Source organism: Buteo buteo, chromosome 13 (assembly GCF_964188355.1).
Source record: "Buteo buteo chromosome 13, bButBut1.hap1.1, whole genome shotgun sequence".
Classification (NCBI taxonomy): Eukaryota; Metazoa; Chordata; class Aves; order Accipitriformes; family Accipitridae; genus Buteo; species Buteo buteo.
The window spans coordinates 25,717,056-25,739,448 of record NC_134183.1 but is presented as its reverse complement, the minus strand read 5'-3'; the positions used below and the strand labels follow the sequence as shown (position 1 = coordinate 25,739,448).

The 22,393-nt window shown below is 38.0% G+C and overlaps 1 protein-coding gene across 4 annotated transcripts in view; it reads left to right on the top strand.

The window, feature by feature from the left end:
* ADAMTSL3 (ADAMTS like 3) overlaps positions 1–22,393 on the top strand; it is a 189,098-nt gene that overhangs the window by 97,519 nt on the left and 69,186 nt on the right. For all 4 annotated transcript variants that reach the window (XR_012652786.1, XR_012652785.1, XM_075045138.1 and 1 more), the window contains exons 7-8: positions 12,319–12,445; positions 21,501–21,575. Coding sequence is in view for 2 of the 4 variants with exons in the window: in XM_075045138.1 (XP_074901239.1) it covers positions 12,319–12,445; positions 21,501–21,575 (202 nt within the window). In the remaining 2 variants the exon portion in view is untranslated. The remainder of the gene's footprint in view (positions 1–12,318; positions 12,446–21,500; positions 21,576–22,393) is intronic.

The window sequence follows — 22,393 nt, the reverse complement described above, 5'->3', positions numbered from 1 at the left end:
TTTTATGAACAGAACAATTTTATATAGACTGGATATGTTATTGCAATTAGTTTTCTTTCTCTGCAAGTGGTTGTTGCTCTGTTAAATGCCTAAAATGTGTGTGACTCAAAAATGCAGGATATGGCCCAGTGAGCAAAATAGCTCCATTATAGGGGAAAATTTGACACATTTGGCAGAAGACTTGTGCACGGATTACAGCAACATTAATGTATGATCTGGACCTTGCTGTGGGTTTTATGTGACTTCTATGTATACTGCAGTTCCAATACCAGTCATGCCAATACACAATGCATCTGCTGCCTCTAAAATAGAAGAATTCCTTACAGTTTTCTTCTTCAAGAGACCGCATTTGTCAATACCACTTCACAGAGGTGTCCAACAGTGTTCAACATCTAAAATAGGATATACCTCTGTAAACTCTGGAAGCACTTGCCAAATAATACATTTCTTTTGCAATATTCTTGGTGATATCTCCTCTTCTAACACAAGCTTTCACACTGGAGGATGTCAAAGCCTTTTGTATGTGGTATGTCTACAGCAGCCTTTGCTGTTTGTGTCCATTGCAGCACAGAACTGTCCTGCTGAATGTAATGGAGCTCTGGGTTTTTCAGAGGCTTGTGAGACTCTTGATCAGAGTGCTGTGGGGTTTCCTGTGTTTCCCACAGTGACCTCAAACATCTACCGTCTTTAATACACAGCATAAAATTCACTCTGTCTAGAGCAGATGCAATTTTGTGAAGAACAGTTGAAAGATGTATTTAAAAGGGCTGCCTTCAATGTTTCTTGTTCGTATTTTGCAGTATTCATGTATATATCTGACATCAAATGCTTGGAAATTTAAATAATCTGTTTTTAAAATAAACCGGGTAGTGGCGGAAGAAATTAATCATTCCAGAAACAGGCACTGGGAGCTCTTTGACACTGTTAATGAGGATCAATTGCTTTTCACCATCTCTTCCATTTTTTTTTTCTTTTTTTTCATTATTTCTTCTAATTCCACAAAAATATTTTCAGTGTGAGAGAACATCTTTGGGGGGGGGAGGGGGAACCACCACCATGTTTAGGATGTGTCCTGTGCTGTGACTTAGCAGTTTAATTAATTTCTAACCTAACCTCATAAGCTGTTAGGTGCTTTCTCTTTATTTCCTTTAAGTCTCTGGCTATTGCCGAAGTGTTTTTGCACAAATGGAAAATTTCTCCTTTTTAAAGTCTATATTTGATAATTTAGTGTTGGATAACTTTATTGAGGTAAAAATGAGTCTCTGTCATTGAATAAGCTTTTTCTCTTTCCAGACTGTTTTGGGGGCAGAGTGGAAAGGCTGGTTGCTTATGAAACGGACTGCGGGAGGTGGGGGACTTCCTTAGAAACCAACACCGAGCTTTGTTGCTACTCCTGTTCAAGCAGGAAAAGAAAACAAATTGACATCTAATCTTTCCTGGAAAAATATGGTTATTTAGTCAACAGCTGTTAAGAGAGAGACAGCAAAATTGTGATTCTCTACAATTGTTGCTCTAAGATCAGTCTGTTGGGTTCTGACATATACTTGGCACAGCCTGCAAATAACTTGGCAAGTATTTTTACAGTTAACTCATCTAAATAAACATGTCATACTGCTGATGTGGATATCTTTGCTTTTATGCCTGCAAGCACCAAAGAGTTAGTATAAGGAGACTGGCTTGCCTGAGTCCCTTTCCTACTGGTGCTGGTTTTGCTCATTTATTGTCTCAAAGTTGGCAGGCTTCAGAAGATCTCAGCTTCCCCCCCCCCCCCCCCCCCCCCCAACATGATTTCACTTTCATCTGTTTTCTTGTTCTTGGTAAGATAGGGCTGCATCACTAATTCTGCCTCTTGGATTCTTGTTCAGACTCTCTCCTTGGCAGCAGATGAATTTACAAGGACGGTGAGTTCCTGTTGTCCAGCTTCAGTTCTGATTCTTTGCACTTCCCTTAACAAGCAGTATTAAACTAAGTAATGTTCTGTCAAAGAAAATCGTGAGATGACAAAACTGCTCTCTGGATAGGAGGTTTGAGGCTTCAGGGGAAGTAAAATCTAAAGGCGGTGAAGCAGGGAAAAGTTTATTGGGAAAGTTAATAAGATATTTTGGGGTTGCTTGAGGCTTAACTCAGCCAAACCATTTGATCGTGTTTTTGTCTACTACTGCCTTGCTTCTGTTACCAAAGCAAATATCTGGGGCTGTTGTCTTAAATGGGGACAGGTCAAAACTCCACTGCCGGGAGGATTTTCACACTTAACTCCTGATTTTTTTTTCTAGTCCCTGCACAACTCCCAACACATTTTTTCATATAATATATTCCTGCTGTGCCCATCTGGATGTGGGTGGAGACATTTAAAAACATCTGCATGTCAGACACATGTGTGGGCAACATTTACCCAGTTACTCCGCCTGCTTTGGGGCCCTGCCTCTCCTTGGTTTTTGTTTTTAATTCATGCAGACCTGCTTTTTTCTACCAGAATGCAGAATGGGGTGTTAACTTGTGTCAGTACCTGAAATGGTTACAGTGATAATTTTCCTAATATGGAGTAATGTGTTTGAACAATAAATACACGCATCACCCAAAAAATCTGGAGTCCTAAGGAGCAGCCTGAGTAGTTCTGTCCTAGGCTGTCACAATTAGGTCAAAGATGATGTAAATCCTGTGGTGAACTTTCCATTTAGTGTCAGCAAGTTGTTTGTGTTCCAGAAAAGGCGGACACTACACTATGCTTTGTAGCATATGGCATAAATTTAGCTGACATCAGAACACACCCCATATGTCAAGTGGAGTGCCATCAATTTCTGCCATGCTAGTTCTTTTTTGTCACATGTCGTGATATGGCAAGTAGGTATCTCTCTCACTCACCACCAAAGCACTCTTAAGCTTGATATAAATATCTGTTGGAGTTTTCACTGAAAACAGTTTCTGTAAGGTTTTGGAAGACTATTGTGCTTTTTTTTTTTTTAAGGAGCTTTGCTCGTGCTTAAAACTTAAGATCATAGCAGATTACTAATTTCTTCGGAATCTTTACTCCTTTTATTCTGAGAGATGCTTTCTCAAAGTGCTAATTTAAGGTGTTTTGTGTACTTTCCCTTTGGGTTCTTGTAGATACATCTTTTTGCCTGTAGATGTGTTAAAGGACTGCCCAAGATGCACAGGAGGTTTGGTGTTCAGACACTTGGGAAGGTATATTTCCTTTCCATCCAGTGTTACTGCAGACATAAAGCTGTGTTTCTCACATGTTGTTGGAGTAGTTAATTCTTGAATAGCAGTTTAAAAAGCACCTTTTCTTTCTTCAAAATGAACAATCTTTTTATAATATTTAAAAATAAGAAAAAATGTCCATATTTCCTTTTTCTCCTTTTTAGTCTTCAAACCTCAAGTAACTTATTCATGGGAAGAGTTGATTTCGAGGTAGCTCTGTGTTAAGTCAGCCTTTATACTGAACCTGGCATTCTTTCCTGGGTACCATTAATTAGTGAACACATAGAGCCACCCTCCAAGGGCTGCACTTGCACTACTTTTAATGTCACAATCCACCTCAGTATAGTGGTTCCCTTGCGATGACATTGTTGGCAACTCAGAGGTGTGCTTTTACTGCATGTTATAATAGGATATTCTCCGATACTGAAAAGGTCTTTTGGAATCACTTGTTTTTATTTTGCAGCTGCCCACTGCTGCTAGAAATTGAAGTCTCTTTTCATATCGTCTTACTCTCCCTCCTACTGTTTCTTATGGAGGAATACTCCCTATAGGGATTTCTTACTGCCTAAGTTTATCCTTTCTTGTCACATAAGTAATGGATTTCTTCTGATCTCCAGTTTCTTATCTATATTTCTTTTTTCCTATGTGATTCTTTCTCCCAAGTTTTGTTTTGTTTTAGTGAGCTTTGTACAAATCTGATCTTACTTCCCAGCCTAGGAAGGTCCTGAAGCATGTGAGCAGTGATAGTAGAAAAACTCATGATTTGGGTGTCGTCTTGAACTAGAGCCTTAGTAACCTTCAAATCCCCCAGTGCTAACTTCACCTTCATATAGCAAGGCAGACTTGGCTGGACCAGCCAGAAAAGCAGCAATGTGATTCCATGTATTGATTTCTTTTTCAAAAGCATTCTCACAAACAAGAAGCCCAATGGGAGTTTGTGTCCTATCCTCTGAGTGTGTGTATGTGTATTTTTTAAAATGGAGACTGTGTGGGAAAGGGTACTTGCTCCCCTACTGGGTGGTCCTATAATCTCTTAGCCGCTCTAGCATGTGACAGATCCTGTAGTAAGAGTTAAATATTTTGGAAACACTTTGTTTTATTTGATGGAAGTGGATTTACAGAATTGCAGAACACTCTTTAGCCTTTTGCCTTCAGATATAAAATGTTTGCAGAAATATGTGGAAAGTCTTTTTAGGAGCCCTTTAGTATGCAGTGAATTTTATGCACTGTATTTTTTTATCTTCTGGGGTTTTTTATTGCTTTACATTCTTTTCCTCTTTATGGTTGGCTGGGGAATTTGTACATCATGGTGTGTCTCCTCGTGCCCATCGTTCTGACTTATTTTATGCCTCTGTTCTGAGGTTTGCATTTTGACACACTTTGCCTTTACTCCCTGCTTTCTCATCTGTCAACAACTGAAAATCCTTACACAGGGGAAATTTTCTTACTCCCACTGCCACTAATACCCGTTCAGCTTGGCAACTGGGACTGCTGCTTCATTTGCTGTGAAGTGATGGGCTGGGACATTCGCTGTTGATCGGAGTACACACTCAAGATCCTTGACGGGCCTGTATTCTGTTTATTGACATATGCTGAGGCCTGTGTCAGCTTGTCTGGGCTGCTACTGACCTGCACTGGCTCGAATGCAGAGATGTGAGAACCTGTGCCACAGTCAGGCCTTTGTTAGGCTGAGCTTTGACATAACTGAAGAGTTATGACACAGGACCATGTGAGGACAAAATCATGTCTCAGACCAAGTTAAATCTTCACTGAAGATAAACCAGATTTTGAAAGTGGTGCTTGAAAGCTAATATTCCACACTGCTTTTCAAAGTAATTAAAAAAAAAAAAAAAAAAAAAAGAAAGGAAGTGGCTTGGATAATTGGAGGGATATTCTGGTATCTCTCCCTCTGCTTGTCAGAATCAATTACGTGTAGATGATGAGCATGGGAAAGAGGCAGTGGGAGTTTTTTCTTTATATTCTCTCCAGGGACATATTTTATCTGTGTAGAAATAAAGTGCAAGCTGAAGTTATCACAAAGCAAAGGATGAGAGCAGAGACTGCAAAGTAAATGAATAGATGGGCTTTGAATGACAGCAGGGTTTTACAGCAGGGCAAAGATACATGGAAAATATTGACTAAGACAGAGCAGGATTTTCACATGACAGGTTTTATACTCATGTTTTTATTACCGTAAATTCCCATAGCCATATTTAAAATTAACTATTTGTTGTGTGGATGCAGACATTCCTAACATCTGCCTCTACTGTGATTCTGTGCTAAGGCAAGTAGAGCAGGAGAAAATGCAGCAAATAACTGACATTGATGCAATAAGATCCGTGTACTGTGATAGCACATGTGACTGTACAGTCAAATACAGCCTTAATTTCTCTAAGTTTTGGATTTTGTGGTGTGTGTTTGTAGAAATAGAAATCCTTTTTTTCTGACCAAGACCCCGACGATTTTAATTTTCCATAATGAGAGTGATTCTAATAAACTGCAATACAGATTTATCTTTTCAAGCATGTAAGGATTTTTCACTGTTTTCTTCTTTTACTAGTAAATGTTGAAATAAAATGTGTCCTTTCTTAGTCAAGTCACAAGACTAGGAGAAGATATTTTTGCCAGAAATAATTCTGAGGTTATCTTGTATTTTGGGCAATGCTGATAACCTTTAGAAGTATGTGGATGTTTTTGTTCCATTTTTATCTTAGTTCTGATCTCTTGTGAGGCTGAAATAAGTAGTTTGATTATAACAACCTGAGTACTGCTATCCTGGTGGCAGGGCAGTCATATGACTTCATTGGATCTGTTTGGTGTAATATTGTATTTTCATTCCATATTTTTTATGTCTTGATAAATTTCATAGGCAGTGAAAACCCAATTGCACCTAGTCCACAGTGTCTTTGCCACCCTTTAGCAGATCACTGGTCCAGCCAATACAGGATTTGCTTACTGAGATACTGTTACAACAGATCTGTTGCTAGCTGATTTTAAAACAAAAACTACTGGGCAACATGTACTGGGATAATTACAGACTGTTCAGCCCTTGAGGAAAAGAATGTCCTGTATAATAATTATATCACATTCTTGTGAAGAAGTATAATTATCATCTCCATTTGTGCATTTTGCAGTGCAGTTCCTTGTTCAGCACAAATGTAATATTTCTTTTAGATTTTAAGCACATTGGGTACTTCCCCTTAAATTATTTGCTGGGTTTTCTGCTTCAGCTGAATTTCACTAAATGCCATCTGTGTGTTTGCATTAAAATCCCACTAGCACTCTATTTCATGAGTACGCATGGTTGTGCATCCTTTGAAATAGCCAGGCCAATGAAAGCACACTAATGTGAATGTAGTCACAGTAGCCTTCATCTGGATTTCCCCAAGCATTGGGGGATGGTAATTATATCATATTGAGATGTTGTGGAATTGATTTTCTATTTTTATTTTATTAAACCAAATCACATTAATAAAGGGCATCACTCCCTTATGTTGAGCTGCCAGTTACTCGAGTAAACATAGAACACTGAAAAACATAACTTAACTTATCATTTTAATGGAATTGCTGAAAAGTGAGAGTCTATATCAATCAAAAACTTATTAGTCAAAGTAGAAAATGATACCATATTTAACATCACATTGCTAAATATTTAAACGGTCTATCTGCTACAGAGCTTAGTCTAAGGCACAGTAGGTAAAGAAAGAATGGCAGTAGTGCAACTTCAGTCTTAACGTTTCATAGAATTTATGTATCTGTCACAAATAAAAACAGCAGTGATTTATTCTTTTCTGGCCACTTATATTAGGAGAACTCAGTATGTTTGTTTTTTCTGGCTGTACCTGGATCTCTGGCTCCAGAGTACCACAGAAGGGTGGGAGCCCCTTTCTAAAGAGAAATACTGTATATAATTATATATATTACTGTGTATAATGTCATGCTTTTGATAGTAATAATGACACTTAACACTTAAATGGTGCTGGTTATACACAGATCTCTGGTTTTACTCATGTTTCAGATAAGTATTCTTTTGTAGAGCATAGGTATATCTTCAGTTTCGTTATTTGAAGTATATAATCTTGAGTTGTTAGAATCCCAGAAACTTTTTTTTTATAATTGACATGTAACATTTTTATAATTGACAACTCACCTCTGTGGAATGTGCTCTACAAAAAATGGTGTTGTGCCTATTTTGAAAGAGAGTGCCTGCAGGTGGAGGTGAGTGGTCAGTTGAGGGAGTAACACAGTTAAGCAGGTTTAAAGCAATGGTCTAACAAGCAGAAGCTGAAATTTGAAAACCTGATCCTGCACTGGGCTCTGCATTGGCAATTCTAGTCCATGTTTCTATTTAGGTTTATTAAGAGAAGACTCTGAAGGGGGTTTGGGATTTGCCGAGTATTTCACTACAGTGTGTTTTTTTGCCATATTGGAATCTTAGTCAAAAATCTGTCACCTTGCAGTCCTGTCCATTTTCTCATCAGAGTTAATTATAAACATCTCCTTAAGAAAGGAAGATCCTTGAATTTAACAGATTATACTTTGACCTTCACAAATCAAAATTAACATGCTATATTAATTTCTCTGTTCAACTCTAATGCCTCTAATGCCTAGCTGAAACCCTACTAAGTTAATAAGAGCTAAAGCAACAGCTGTGGGAGCTTCTGAGTGATTTTTGGATTCATATTTGCAAAAGTATTTGTAACGTTCCATAGTCATCTCTAACATATCAGCAGCAATTTCATTTTTCTCTTTCATCTGTATTACAAAATTTTATACCCTGACCTTCTGCTCTTCCTTTGCCTTTCTGAACCTACATGAACTATTCCAAGCATGCTACAAAATATTTAACACCCTTCAGTATTGTCTTTCACAATAGCACCGGCATACTAACATTTAGTTTAGAAGTTTGTTGAAGCAGATGAGCATTTCTGTTCACTATTTAATCAGATGCTTTCTATCCTAGCTGCTTGTGACAAAACAATATTATTCTCTTTCATATTTCTATTTTTTTCTTTGGAAGAACACAGACAAGTAACATATTCAGGTTCTGTCCAAAAATAGTAATAGATCAGGCACCTGTTTCTGAAAATAATCCTGCCATATCTGAATTCATAGTTATCCCACCATGGACAATTTATTAAATGCACCAAGTACCCCTTTCCTCATTATCCTTTTTATATTAAATTTCTTGTTCATTTTGTTACATATTGGTCGATTTTTCCCTTCTGTCTGTGGAGCTCACTTACAACCTAGGCATTACAATACTTCTATCATTTTTTTGAATTATGGTATTTATGATTGCAGATTTCTTAAATTTACAGGGTCCCAATCCTTCCATTACAGTTTGTATTATCACTCGTTTCATTTATGCAGCCTATGTTAAAATCACCTAATATAATTATTTCTGACTATACCCTAAAAGTCTGCAGATGTTTTCCCAATCTGCCTCTAATATTTATAGCTGATCCCTTTGCTCTGTAAACAGCGAGCAATGTGGGGTAAATTAACCCTAACAGACGCCTTAATCATGAATATCATCAGACCTCTTTGGCTTGCTGAGATGGTGTGTGAACTGAGGAAGGCTGTTGCCATATATCATTTTCTTGTCCTTGTTGCGGCTTTGCTTGCAAATACACATGTACTCTCTTCAAAATGTTTTATCAAACACTGTGTTTCTCTAATAGGTATTGGCTAAAATATGAATACCTTAAATTCATAATGTTTGGTGTCAAGATACCATATGTGTTTGAGGCCTGCAAGGCTATACCTTGCAGCTTCCTGTTATTTTGGTGAGATCCGTGGCTGCCCAGCTTGTCTGAGAAATACTGCTTCCTTGCTTCCTATCACGGTTTTACAGATAAAAAAGGCTAACTCTAGACACTCAGGTTTGAAATACACCCCACCCTAGTGTTCACTCATTAAGATCCCAGGGCTGCAGCACTTGTTGAATTAGCTCTAAATTTGAGGCTTGTCACATTAGAATCTGCAGAATTTTCGGGTGCTTCATGTTAAACAAAATCTGAAATTCTGTGCTCATTTCAGGCCTAAATTATGATACTAATTTGAGTTATTTTCTGAATTGTGTTCCAGGATATCATTGCTTGATACTTGTATTCATAACAGTTGATACAAACATAACCTCAGAAGGAAGTCCACAGAGGGTGAATACCTCTAGCTGAACATACCACCTTTGCTGGCGGGGGAGCCGTAAAGCTTTTCCCACATCCAAGTCCCTTGCAGCTAGCACTCCTGTTTTATTTCTGTGGCATTTGTGTATCATTAAAAAATAAGCAATAATACTATATGAAACAGTCCTCTAAAGTATGCTGCTGTGCTGATTATCTTTTTTCTTACGTTCCGTGTTGGACACAATAGTGCCTTGTGTTTGCACAGTTGTATAATTTTTGTTATATGCAATGAGAGTTTGTTTTCATAGTGACTGTGTGTAATAGCTCAGTATGTATGTTTATTATTATCATGTTGGGCTTTAATGGGCTGGTCTTGCAAGTACTCTGCTTGCTCAATTCCCTCCTCCTACCAAAGGGTTGCAGGATCTGTAGTCTACAAATATACAACAGCTTAAACTAATGAAAATAGCAATTTCTCACACAGAGTATCACAATGTGCAGCTTAAATTTCCTTTGAGAATTAATTGATGAGTAAATAAACAGATTCTAAATATTTAGAAAATGAGATTACATGATGAAATGGAAATGTGTGAGATCAGGGGAGAGATTACATTTGCAGTAGTTCTAACAATTTACCTCCGGGTGCTAGTAGTATCTTTATGTGAATAAAAGCAGGAGCAGCAGTGGAGAGCAATAAATACTTTAAAAGTCTACCCAAGAGAAATACAGACTCTCTCAACTACTGGTATGGTCCCTGTCATTGCACCATCTGAATGTTTCAGAATCTTTAGGAGATTTATTCTTGCAACATAACTGTGAGGTGGGGAATTCAAGTTATACCCCTTTCACAGACTGGAATTGAAAAGCAGAGGAAGTTTTCAAAGGTCAAAAAGAAAGTGTTGTAGAGCTGGGAACTGAAAGAGCGTTATCAAGTCTAAGGCCAATGTGTCGAGCATTGTATTATTATATCCCTTGAAATTTTATCTGCTTTCTGATTCACACAGTGGCCCAGTCAGTTTCTGTTTCTGAAATGGTGGTGTTTTCATAAAATGGGAAGATAAGCTTATTTAGAGTAATTTGTTTACAATCTTTTTGTTATTTTCTGGAGGTCAGTGATGAACTCAGAGCTAATGTTAAAAAACATCTTCAAGTGAAAACATTTTAATCTTTAATCCAATCCTAAATTACAATATAGTGTTCTCACATAGATTCTATGTAGTAAATAAGCACTTGTTCTGAGATGGTCTGATTTCACATGCACGTTAATTTGTTTCATTTTTACAACTAAGTTTTTGTTAACACTTAACACTAACATTAAATCATTTCAGTTAAGCTGCTTATTTCTTTTTAAATGAACTCTTTGCTGGGCTACATAGGATGAAGATCTCCTTCAGTTGCAGGAATAAAATAATTTCGTGCTGCTTAATGTAGAACTCTGTGGTAAATCTGAACCCTTTAGTAAGGAGATGCCATTCAGTGCAGCATGTCTCTCAGCCAAAGTATCATGAACTGTCCTTTGTAATGCCCCCCTCTTAGGAGAATGCAGGATGTAGGGAATTGGGAAAATAAGGGAGAGGGGCAGGAGTGGGAGGTGGGGCTGCTTTGCTGTCTTTTCTATAGACACATGAAACTTCAAGATTACATTTCTCCATGTTTGGCAACAGATGTGCATGATTTGTGCAGTGTTTGTGTCTGTGTGTGTGTGTGTGTGCGCTAACTCAGACTGGAAGTCCCAACCCTGCCTCTTACGTGCGGACTCGATCCTCACCTCTCCAAGGGGATCGTGTGTCAGTTTTGGCATAGCACAGATGCAGTGGATCTTGGCAGCTAGGACTCCCCCTTGCAAGCATTTTTATATAGGAAGAGGAGTGTGCTGGCCAATTTCAGAATTCTAGCACTGCTTTTAACTGTGAATTTCCATAGTGCTTTCTATCCATTTGTCAGTTTGGAGTTTGGTTAAATATATATGTCCATGATGAATTAGCTGCACTTCTCAGGGATGTGTGGATATAAGAGGCATATAGGCTGACTTGAGAAAACCTTAAGCTGCAGATTAGCTTTTTACCACATTGCTCAGCATTTGGTACTCCCTGCAAATTTCTTCTACAAAATGGTGAAGGGTAATATAGGCGAGGCCAAATATTTATCTCCCTTTCAGCAGGAAGGTGCTTTTAGTTAATGTTGTCTGTTCTTATTTGTCTTCCCATTCTCATTCCTATGCTTCTTGTAGGGTGACTGATATGAAGAAAAAGGAAAACCCGGAAAAATGTTTTCATTGTAGTTTGGAGAGTTTTCAGTTGACAGCTCTTCAAAAATGTTGCTTTTGGAATTGTTGGCAGTGTTTAAGTTTGGGTGTTTTTATAATAATCATTGGAAAGTTTTATAGATTGGGTGTCATATTCAGAAATAAAAAAAAAATCAAAAGGTGAGAACTGAATCATCCAAGTTTTTTAAAACCTGGTTAGCAAATATATACGTGATTGACATTGATGTAAATGGCAAATAGATCTACATGCATGCCAGTTAAATTTTGAATGGCCAAGACACTAGATTATGAGCACTGCCCACAGCTGCTTGTCTGTGAAGCTGAAGACTGAGTGCCCTTTAAATATTTAACTTGGGTTATTTAATTGTATTAATCCTTTCTCAGGCATAATTAAACAGGTGATGAAAAACAAATTGTAAGTAACATAGTTGTCCCTTGTGTTGGAAAGAATAACACTCAATGGTATTCATTCACATAAGCAGTGGGAAACCAATTCATGTATTTCCTATGCTTGAATAGCTTAATATATCAGTTGTTGTGGTTCATCATTAAAATCATGGAAATGACAGTGTGCTTTTAAAATCTTAAATAGCAAGATATGCTTTGATAGAATGAGGCCAGCTCATAAAATCAAAAGGATAACATAATAAATAAAATTCCAGAAACCTGAGCATGTCTACTACAGCTTTGCCCTCCTTCTGACTGTGGTGTTGATGTTGGCAGGCAGTAGGCTGTGATCGACAACTTGGGAGCAATGCCAAGGAAGACAACTGTGGAATCTGTGCAGGAGATGGTTCAACATGCAGGCTTGTGAGGGGACAAGCTAAGGCACATGTCTCACCAGAAAAAAGTAGGTTGCAAATTGATCCTATGATAATTTATCCTTCACTATGTTTTCTGCTTGTATATTAACATATGTATTGCAGAGTGTTGACCTTTTAACTATATACTTGTTTGCAGTTTTCCAAAGCTACTTATTCTAAAGTCTGTGCTAGATTAGTCTATTGAAATTCCATGAGGGATACCACACATTAGGGTATAGCTAGGAAAGAATTTGAGATATGCATATTTTTTTTTAATAGAGCTACTCAATTCATTCTATCAGGAATAACCATCAAGATGCACATCTTATTTTAGAGGGTATCCTCATGTTGCAATATATGTGATGCTGCAGCAATGTTTTTAAATCATGGAAACATCTTATAGATGGTTTTATGGAAATTGTGGCCCGTGACTGTAAGTGCCTGGTTTTCAACTTAGCTTTGCTTTTTTTGTTGTTTTTTTGAAGTGTCTAAAGACAGTTGAATTTCAGAGGCAAGTTAACTAACTACTTGTATGGTACAAAAAGCACAAGGTAAAAGGGAATAATGCTTTCTTATCTTTTTGTGTGTGTGTTTGGCTCAAATTTTGCCATTCTTTCTCAAAATCGTTAGCATCTTACTGTGAGTAACTCTGTAGGTCTCAGTAGTATTGAAAATATAAGAGAAGAGGGGTATCAGAATTAGACCCTTTACTGGAGTCTTAAGGGTCTGGCTATTTTTATATCCAGGCAAGGTTTGTCACATGGAGGCTCGCCTCTGACACTTGTGCTTTCCACGCTCACAGATGATGCTCCCTGTAATCTCACAGCATATATCCCATGTGTTTATCATTTGAGACAGTTGCCTTACATCTATTTTTTTCTGTTTCTGAACTCACAATGTGCATTTGTCCCGTGCATTTGTCACATGGAGATGGAGCCTTTGGGGTTTGTTACCTTCCTGCAGAGTCACAAGATGCAACGGTGATAATCTGGTGCTCTTAGAATAAAGTCAATACTCAAAGTTCAAATGCAAGCAGGTATTTATTTTTTTTTGATAGATGAAGCACCTGCCTTTGACAGCTACATATAGTTTAGTACTGTTGTAGTTCAGCCTGCAAAGATTTGTCTTGTGCCCCGATTTTGAAAGAGCTGTTGTGTATTGAATCGTGCTTGTTTCTTATTGCATTATATGTAAATATTTCCATGTTTTTTTTTTAATGCCACTGCTTGCAGTATGCTTCAATGTGGCTGTAACTTGAAGTGCAATGTATGCTATCTTAATGCTTGTTACCTTGCAATGTAATTACTTGTATTGATTTACAAGGTTTTATGTTAGGTTATCTTATACTGTGCAGGTACATAATTTCTGTAATTCAATACATGGGTGTAACAAAGGTAATCTAAATTAAAAAGTGAATATTTTTGTGGCAGCATCTTTTAAAGTCACATGGTAATTTTGCACAAGTCAGAGAGCCTTTTTTATGTACCGAATGGGCTATCACTGTCAGCCTTTGTCTTGCCTTTACTAGAGGCCTTTTTCATGGATGGGAGAATGTAGTTCAGTAATTTATAGAGTTTTTCATCCTGAAAGAGTGAGCAAACGTCTTGAAGGTTTACAATGAGCTGAAAAAGAGTTTTCATGGAGGGCCACTTTTTATTCACTTTGTCATATCAAATACTCAGAGCTTCTGGTCAGCACAGAGCAAGTGCTTGTGAAACAGTAAAGATTGCATAATATTTTTGTAGTATTACCAAGTGCATTTATTTTTTGTGTCTATATATAGGTAGATATAGATATATAGGGGTATGTACACACAAAATATCTCTTCCCCTTTCTGATATGGAGGTCAGCTGGAAGAGAAAGGAATTGCATTGTCTGTTCTCGTTTTACAGCAACAGAGATTGTCCTGGAAAAGGACAATTCCTGGGGAACACCCTGCCTAGTTCTAAGGCAACCCAGACTAAACTTGTTGGAATGGCAAAACTGATTGGTTAGTTCATGATAAGTGAAATAAAAAGATTCACATTTAATTGCTGCTTAGTATGTAAGTACAGTAAAGACAAAGTGGTAAAAAGGATCTGGTTTTGAAACTGTCATTTTGCGACAGAAAATATTAATTTTACTTGTGATATTCTGGCACAGGTAGGAGCTGACTACAGCTAACATCAGTTGGTGGAAGGTCTCCAGTTGCCTTGACCATGTTATGAAGAATAGCCATGATTCATTTTCTCTGTCATAATTCAGTGGCTCTTGAAGAGTTCTTAAAGATGAAGAAAGACTATTCTGGGGAAGGATGTCAGTTATGTCAAGTTTTCTCGCACTTCAGTAGGCTAGATTATATGAATGAATTACCATTCATGTAAGAAAACAGTACACATGGTACTACAATCAGAACTTTTGATGATTTTCTCGGTATTGTGATAGTGCCAAAATCTTTTTTGGGGTCAAGTTGTTCAACACTATGAAAGCACTTCCACATAATCATCCTCCGTGTGAATGAAATGTGGAAATAAAGCCATGTTTTCTTTGTGCTAATATATCAGTGAAGGGAGACACAATATCTTCCAAATAGTCATTTGGAAGCTTTCAGAACTAGCGTTGAGAAGTAAAATATCGACACGTGACAGATGTATTTAAGAGGGAGCTTGTAAGGTTGTGAGCAGGATGTAAATTTTATTGTGCAATGAGGCAAATTAAAGAATTGAAAGGGAAGCAAGAGCCAAAGATTTTATTATGAAAAAAAAAAGAGAGACATAAGGGAAAATAAAAGTGCCTAGTTATCTTGGTCCTTATTTTAAAAAAAGAAATGTAAGTATTGATAGCGAATGATTTCTCGTAAAGAACTCAGTTCGTTTTATTATCTTTTTTTATATGTTTTTACATAAAATGAATGCCTCTCTTTGATGGGAAAGCTAAACAGCACTGAAAGAAAGCTTACTGTTTTGCAAATATGAAATGAACTGTCATTTCAAAAGTTCTTTATTTTTTCCACTAACACTTAATTGCCTTTGAAAGACAAAGTAAGTTAGACTTCGGCCAGCAAGCCAGATTCTAACATTCTGGTAAAATGATTAAAGGTTTGACTAATGATATTCAAACAAAGAGTGTAATAGGTTGTAAAATGTACCATCCCATTGGGAAATGAGGTATCATGGGCCTGATGTTTCTAGTACTATATGCATGGAACTCCCATTAACTCTACTGCACTTTGTGCACGTGGAAAAATTGTAGGATTGGGCCCTGATGTCTACTTTCTGCACCATTATTGGCAAGAAATGGTAGGAAAGTGTTCTGGTTCTGGTACCAAGGAAGAAGAAAATATGCTGGTTCTGAAATTAGCAGAGAGTGAAGTTGAAGGCACAGACTTGTCCTAATCTGGTCTTATTTGATTCTCAAACTGTTTGATACTTGCAAGTTTTACCTTTCTTAACTTTTTGCTAAAAGCTTCATACCAAGAGTTTCAATGTTGATAGCCTTGTAATTGTTTGAATTTCTTCTTGCCATGCGTTTTATTTCCTATGGCACTTGTGTAATTTACCATTGGTCACTTACTGTCTCGTGTTTGTGTATCATCCCCAAGCACGCTTAACCAATAACCTAATTTCACTTTGGTCATTTATCTAAACAGAGGCCTTCTGCAAGGCTCCTTGTTCAGTATCATCAGCCATCTGTTTTGTGACAACTTGCTACCTTGCATCTTTTTCCCTTTGAAATCAATATACATGGAGCTAGTAACCCCTGTTGTCAAGGTTGCCTGATACTTTATATGAATGATTTTTTGCCAAAATTCAACAGTTTGGTCAGAAACTTTCCATGCCAGGTGCTGAATGTTTTGGAGAAAATTCAGCCAAAACAACTTAGCATATTCCAAGGACACAGAAGAGGAAAAACATGTTGTTTCCCACTGTCAAAACATTCCTGAAACCTTTTCTTTAATATATCTTAACATCCCCCATTGTTAGACTTGATCACAGATCAGGGATTTGAAATTTGGCAGGCAATGGTCTTCTGGTCATGGATAAGTCTTTTGCAATATCTGTGAATATCAACACATATTTTACTACAACCCTTCAAAAAAACCCAGCCTTTTCTTTCAGGCTCTGTAGAGGCTTCTTGGATTGTAACAGCTGACATTTCTGAAAACTTGTCCTTCTAAGTGTCCTCTAGCTTGTTACGTGTCCTAACTGCAAACAGATCATATGTGTGCAATCTCCTTAGAATAAATTAACATGTTGCTTTTTCAGAGCTAAGCTATTAAAAAGTGTCCTTAAGCTTGCTCATCCTTTCTACTTTGCTGCAGTGTAGAATGGTTACTGTGGGAAGAAGTCTGTGATGCCTCCTGCCTCACATTCAGGCATTACAGAAGAGATTTTGTGGAGAGCTTTTGACTCTCCCAAGCTTCAGACTTATGACTGGGGGTGATGAGATCACATGAGGAGAGGGAAAGACAAGATGAGACTAGCTGAACAGAAAAATTTGACATTGGTTCATATAGTGAGGGAAAGACAGATATGAGAAGGTGGGAGGAGGACCTAGGACTGGCTATACTGATATATTGGGTCAAGGAAGAAGAGGAAGAGCGGAAGGCTGAGATTAGATAAGGAATCTGGGGTGGGAGATGGAGTCAGAAACACTCGGAAAGGAAGGAGAAAAATCAACTGTATGTGAGCCAGGAGAGGGAATTGGGACTGATTTGGCAGCAAAACTGTGTGTGGGGAGGGATAGAAAGCCAATACATTAGCATTTCAATTTGGATAAAGAGTATGTTTTTTGAAGCAAATTTCGTCACGGTCCTAACATACAGCTCATCAGTTCACATCATGGAATGGTCTTGGAGAGCATAAACTGGATTTTTTTGGATGAAGCTGAACCGGAAGATGTGCCCCAGAAAAGCACCTAATGTTCTTCAACAGCTACTGAATATGCAGTCCGTGGGGTCAGACTAGAGTTAGTCCAAAGTGAAGCACCTGCAGTGTGTATAGTGTGGATGCTGGGTCTTCAGCACCAACTATGTCAGTCAACACATCTGTTTAGTTTGGTTGGTTTACTTGGCTGTTGTAGGTAGTATGAAGCCTCCTTTACTTTCCTGATCTCTCTTGCCTTACTTGGAGAAATTCCTGTGTAAGAACATTGGCTATTTCATTATTTATTTCACACTTCATTTCCTTGAGATCCATTGCTTACTCTGTGTCTGTACATTTTCTCCAGTGCATACAAATTTTAGACGAGGTGACTGGAAGTAGAAGTAAGTATGTAAGTCCAATGAATTGAGGCCACACTGTTTGTCTCAAAAGCAAATTACCACACCTTAAAAATACTTAAAAATGCAAAGAAGTGGCACTCTCAGATGAAGAGGCAGCCTTGAGTCATAAGACCAGTGGACAGAGGGATGGAGGTATAGAGGAGTGGGAGAGTGTGAGACTGGAGAGGAAAGGACTCAAGGAGAGAAAGGATGTGCCCATACAGATTTTGCAGTGTGACTTTTCGGGTCAAGATATATAACTGCTGCTTTCAGTAGCACATAGCCGTCTAGTTCAGGTGTCTCTTAAAGAGTATGTATTTGGCTTTGCACAGATCCTTGTCATTAGGCAGGTCAGCACATATCCCAGCACCAATGTCTCCTGAAATTATGCCTAATGTTAGGGTGGATGAAGGAAGTCACTGCAGTAAGACTCCAAACATTTTGAGCTTTATAGTTCCCTTGTGCTGGTAGTTGTTCCTGGACTATTGTTCTTTGTCTTTTGAGAGCACGTAGGCCTTTGATCAGAACTGGAGGACCAGCAGATAAGTGCTGAGCAAATACATGGAAAGAAACAGTTTTTATAGACCTGAAATAAACCCTCTGCCCTGGTGTAAGAGGAGAGAGGAAAAAATCCCAACTGGCCCACATGTGAAACAGTAAATGGGTCCACCATGGCCCACATGGAAAAATAAATAAAACCTGCTGAATTGGATTGAGCTCAGGAATGTGGCTCCTTTATTTTGATCCTGGGGATTAGCTCCCAGTCTTACCATAGCAGGGACTCTGATCTTGCTCTCATTGAAATCCAAAATCTAAATCCACATTAACACCATAGAAACAGGATCAAACCTTGCCATCTAAAGTAAAAGCAATCCAGGAGCTTAATCAGCAAGTGCTGTGTGTAGCGTGCGCACACATTTGCTGAGAGAGTCCCTGGCTAAGAGTAGAAAGCCCATTTCAAGCAGGTGCTGGAAAAAGATGACCCACATGCCCTCGGGAATCCCTACAGTAGAAGTAGTGTTAGAATAGAGAGACAATATCTCACCTGTTTCTCAGTTTTTGCAGGTCAGCTATATGACTCTAAAATCAGATTTTACAGTCTAGTGTTTCTGCATGTTCCAGATGATTTGGGGCTTATTTGTTTTCAGCTTTAGACAAAAGTCAGCCACTGACTCTCAGAGATACATAAATAGTATAAAGGGGGGAAAAAAAGATAATAGCAAATTTTAAGTATAGATTTCAGGGTAGCAATTTCCCCTTACGTTTTCATGAAAGTTCACTGCTTTTAACAGTGTGGATCCTACTGATTTAATGGGAAATGTACAGCATAACAATTTTTAAATGGATTTACAGGGCCTTGTGTTCCTTTAAGAATGTGAATTTTATGCTTCAACTGAGAACTGGAGACCTTTGGAATATATAGTTTTGGAGCCAGATCTGGACAATCGTAACTACTATTTCGAAGGAAGTTAAAGCTCTCCTCAGGAGAAGGTGGAGTCCCTTAGGTCAGCTCTGTCCCATATTCTTCCAATTCCCCATCTCAGTTCAGAATTCCAAAAATCTCACTTTTATTTTTTCCTATAATTTACTTCATCTCATGGAAAGGCTGCCCTAGGTCATAATTATCTCAGTCAGGTTACAAGAATCTCCTGCTGTCAGATTTCTTGACAGGTCTGTGGGGCTGCAGAGGTTGAACATTGCTGTGGTGGTGAACTTAGTCATCTCCTCTAATGCAAATAAAATACTTTCTGGTAATATTGTCTCTGCCACAGAGAAACACCAAATTTAGCACCCCCATGAGACTTTTGGACCATATCAGAGAGTGCTTCGGTGAGGGTGGAATGTCTGTAGTACTGCTAAAGGAATGTGAAGCATCCTGAAAAGGGATCAACAAGGCCTGCCGAGGCGAGCGGAGCTTGCCGTAAGGAGGTGGAGGACGCAGAGCAGAACGACCCTGGTCGTTCTCAAGAGGAGCAGTCCTACACATCTCTGCACATCTGCAAATCTGGGCCTCGTCTGTTCAGCACGGAGCGCCCTTGGTTCCACTTCAAAACAGCAGTTGCAGTATTCAGAACTGGTTGTAATCAGACTCTTATTTGAGGTTTTGTGCTGTAACTGCTGGTTGGTTGTCAAGACGGGATACAATTCCTGACCAAGTAGGGACAGATGGGCCCCTCAAACCTGCTTTCTCTCAAATACTGTAGAGCACATATGAATTCAGTAGTTATTTCCTTACTTTAAAGATATACACATCCACTACCTTCTGGCTATCTTTAGCAATTCGCCTGATGAAAAACCAAGATGCAAAAAGATATTAAGTGGTTCAGTAGTTAATGTTTTTTCCAGGGCTCCTTAACTGTATTATTGTTCTTACTGTAGTATTTTGCACTCTGGTGGAATACCCAAGTATGAAATTAATAAAGATCATATTTTATTACATCCAAAATAAATTGTTATATTTAAATGACCTTCCTAGAAATTGGCGATATAAAACCTGTAACATAAGAAGGTGTTTATTTCAGAAAAAATAATTGCAGTATTTGCTTGAAGTATCCTGAACATTTGGCAGGATTTCATACTTATGCTAAGGAGATGTAAACCAGAAGCTGATAATTTAGCATCTACTGTAAAAGAGTCCGGTTTAAAGTGGAAAGAAACATTCTTCAACTATTTTTTAGTTAAAACTAAACTCAAATATTCCTCCTCTAAATATTGTGCGAGTAATTCTGGAGCCAATGTATCACTGACCTTCAACTTGCATTACTTTTTGAATTTGCAAAAATGAACTTCCTTTACGCCAGCCCCTAGATATATGTTAACACCATCGCTGAAGAGAGCACCCTCTGCGGGATGTACCTGCGATGGGCCCATGTTTGCACATCCTGCCTCAAAGATGATTTGCAGTTGGGCCGTGATGGAAATGGGAGACAACACGTTGGCACTTCATTGCTTGGACACTTCTCTTGTCCTTTTGTGGATATGCCTGTCATGCACCATGCATACCCTTTTTTGAGAGCACTGCTCTTGTTGGCGTGAAAGGCTCTGGTCTATTGATTTGACTGTTAACTCAGTTTGCTTGGGCAAATCACAGATTTCCTACATTTGAAATGGAAAGTAATAACTTTCTGCCTTTGTAAAATGCACTGAAGTAAGTGTGTTGTACATTTATATATGAAGAGGCCATTCAGGCAGCCAAAAGCTGTTTTGTATTGACATGTCCTATTCAGGGCTGGTTTCGTTTATAGTTAATTTTAAATTGAGGCTCTTACTGGAAGAAATGATCTTGTATGGTAAGTTAGATGCAGACGCTCTCTTATAACATATACATTATAGCTAATATATATTTGCTCTTAACTGGTCTGTAATTGGTTAAGGGTTAGTGTTAAGTAGATGATTTATTTCCTGTAAGTCCTGCCACTTATTAAAGTTGTGACCTGCAGCAGGAAATGAGGTGTGGGCAAAATGAGACTGAACAGCTGCAGGTTTTTGTAAGGGGGGAAGTACTACTTAGCAGATTCCTTATGTCAGTTCAGTGATTAGGAAATAAAACTAGGACAACAGAGTGTAAATATGTTCCTAATACACTACTGACATTTCAGTTGGTTTTGTTAATAGCAAATAATTTTCCAATAGCAAGAAAGATTTACAAGTCCATTCGTAGGTCTTAATAGTTGCATAGCATAGCAAACAGACTCAGTATATGGTACTTAATAAAATAACATATGATTATTTTTAATAGAAAAATTGTGAAACCTGTTAAACATTTTCTTAGACACATTTGACAGTTTTCAGTCTAGTTATGTGATGTGCAAATTCCCTGATGCAAGATGACTTCTAAAACAGTTCTTTAATTTTCCTAGGGGAAGAAACGGTGATTGCTGTACCACATGGGAGTCGCAGTGTGAGAATTACCCTGAAAGGACCAGCACACCTTGGTATGACTGAGCTGTTTTATGTATTTATTCATAGGCAGAAGGTAAAAACAGAACCTTATATCTGAACTCATCCAAACTTTGGGAATATGGGTAAGATCATGACCTTGATTCCTCTTCCTATCTTTAATATCCAGCCTGGAGATAGTCCTACAGAACACTGGAAGTCCACTTAGTAAAAAGAAATAGTATACATACTGGTGGTTTCTAAATTTATGTAAACCAGGGAATTATTATATAAAGGATGTCTAAAATACGTTACACTCTTAAACTACATGCAAACAGTTGTGTCAAAATTACTTTCAAAGGGTTATGTGTGGGATCGGGACCACTCATATAAAACAGCACCAGATTTCTGTTGAAGTCTGAGATAGTGTAAACAGTCCAGTTGAAGTCAGACTTGGTCAGTGAGCCATGTTCAAGGAAAAGTAATCTAGGTAAAGATGAGGTAAGATAAACAAAATAGATAAAATAAACTACACAAGTCCTGTTTCCTTCTAATAATTTTGGTCATGACATACCATCTATGAGAAACAGTTTGCTATTCTGTTAGGTGTTTGTTTCCTAACATTTTCTGTAAGGCTGATGGTAGTATCTATGGTAACTTCTTTGTCCAGAGGCCTACTTTATATAAAGAACTAATTGTTTCAATAAGTGCGACTACCATACCAAGCAATGAAATAAACCGTTCATTTAACATTTTGAACAATTTTTTATTAGTGAAAGTGGAAGACTTAGTCTGAATCATAGAAATAAAAAGGACTTCTACTCCTCTGAGATAGGTAAATAGAAGACAGAAATGCATTTTATTTGAAAATTGC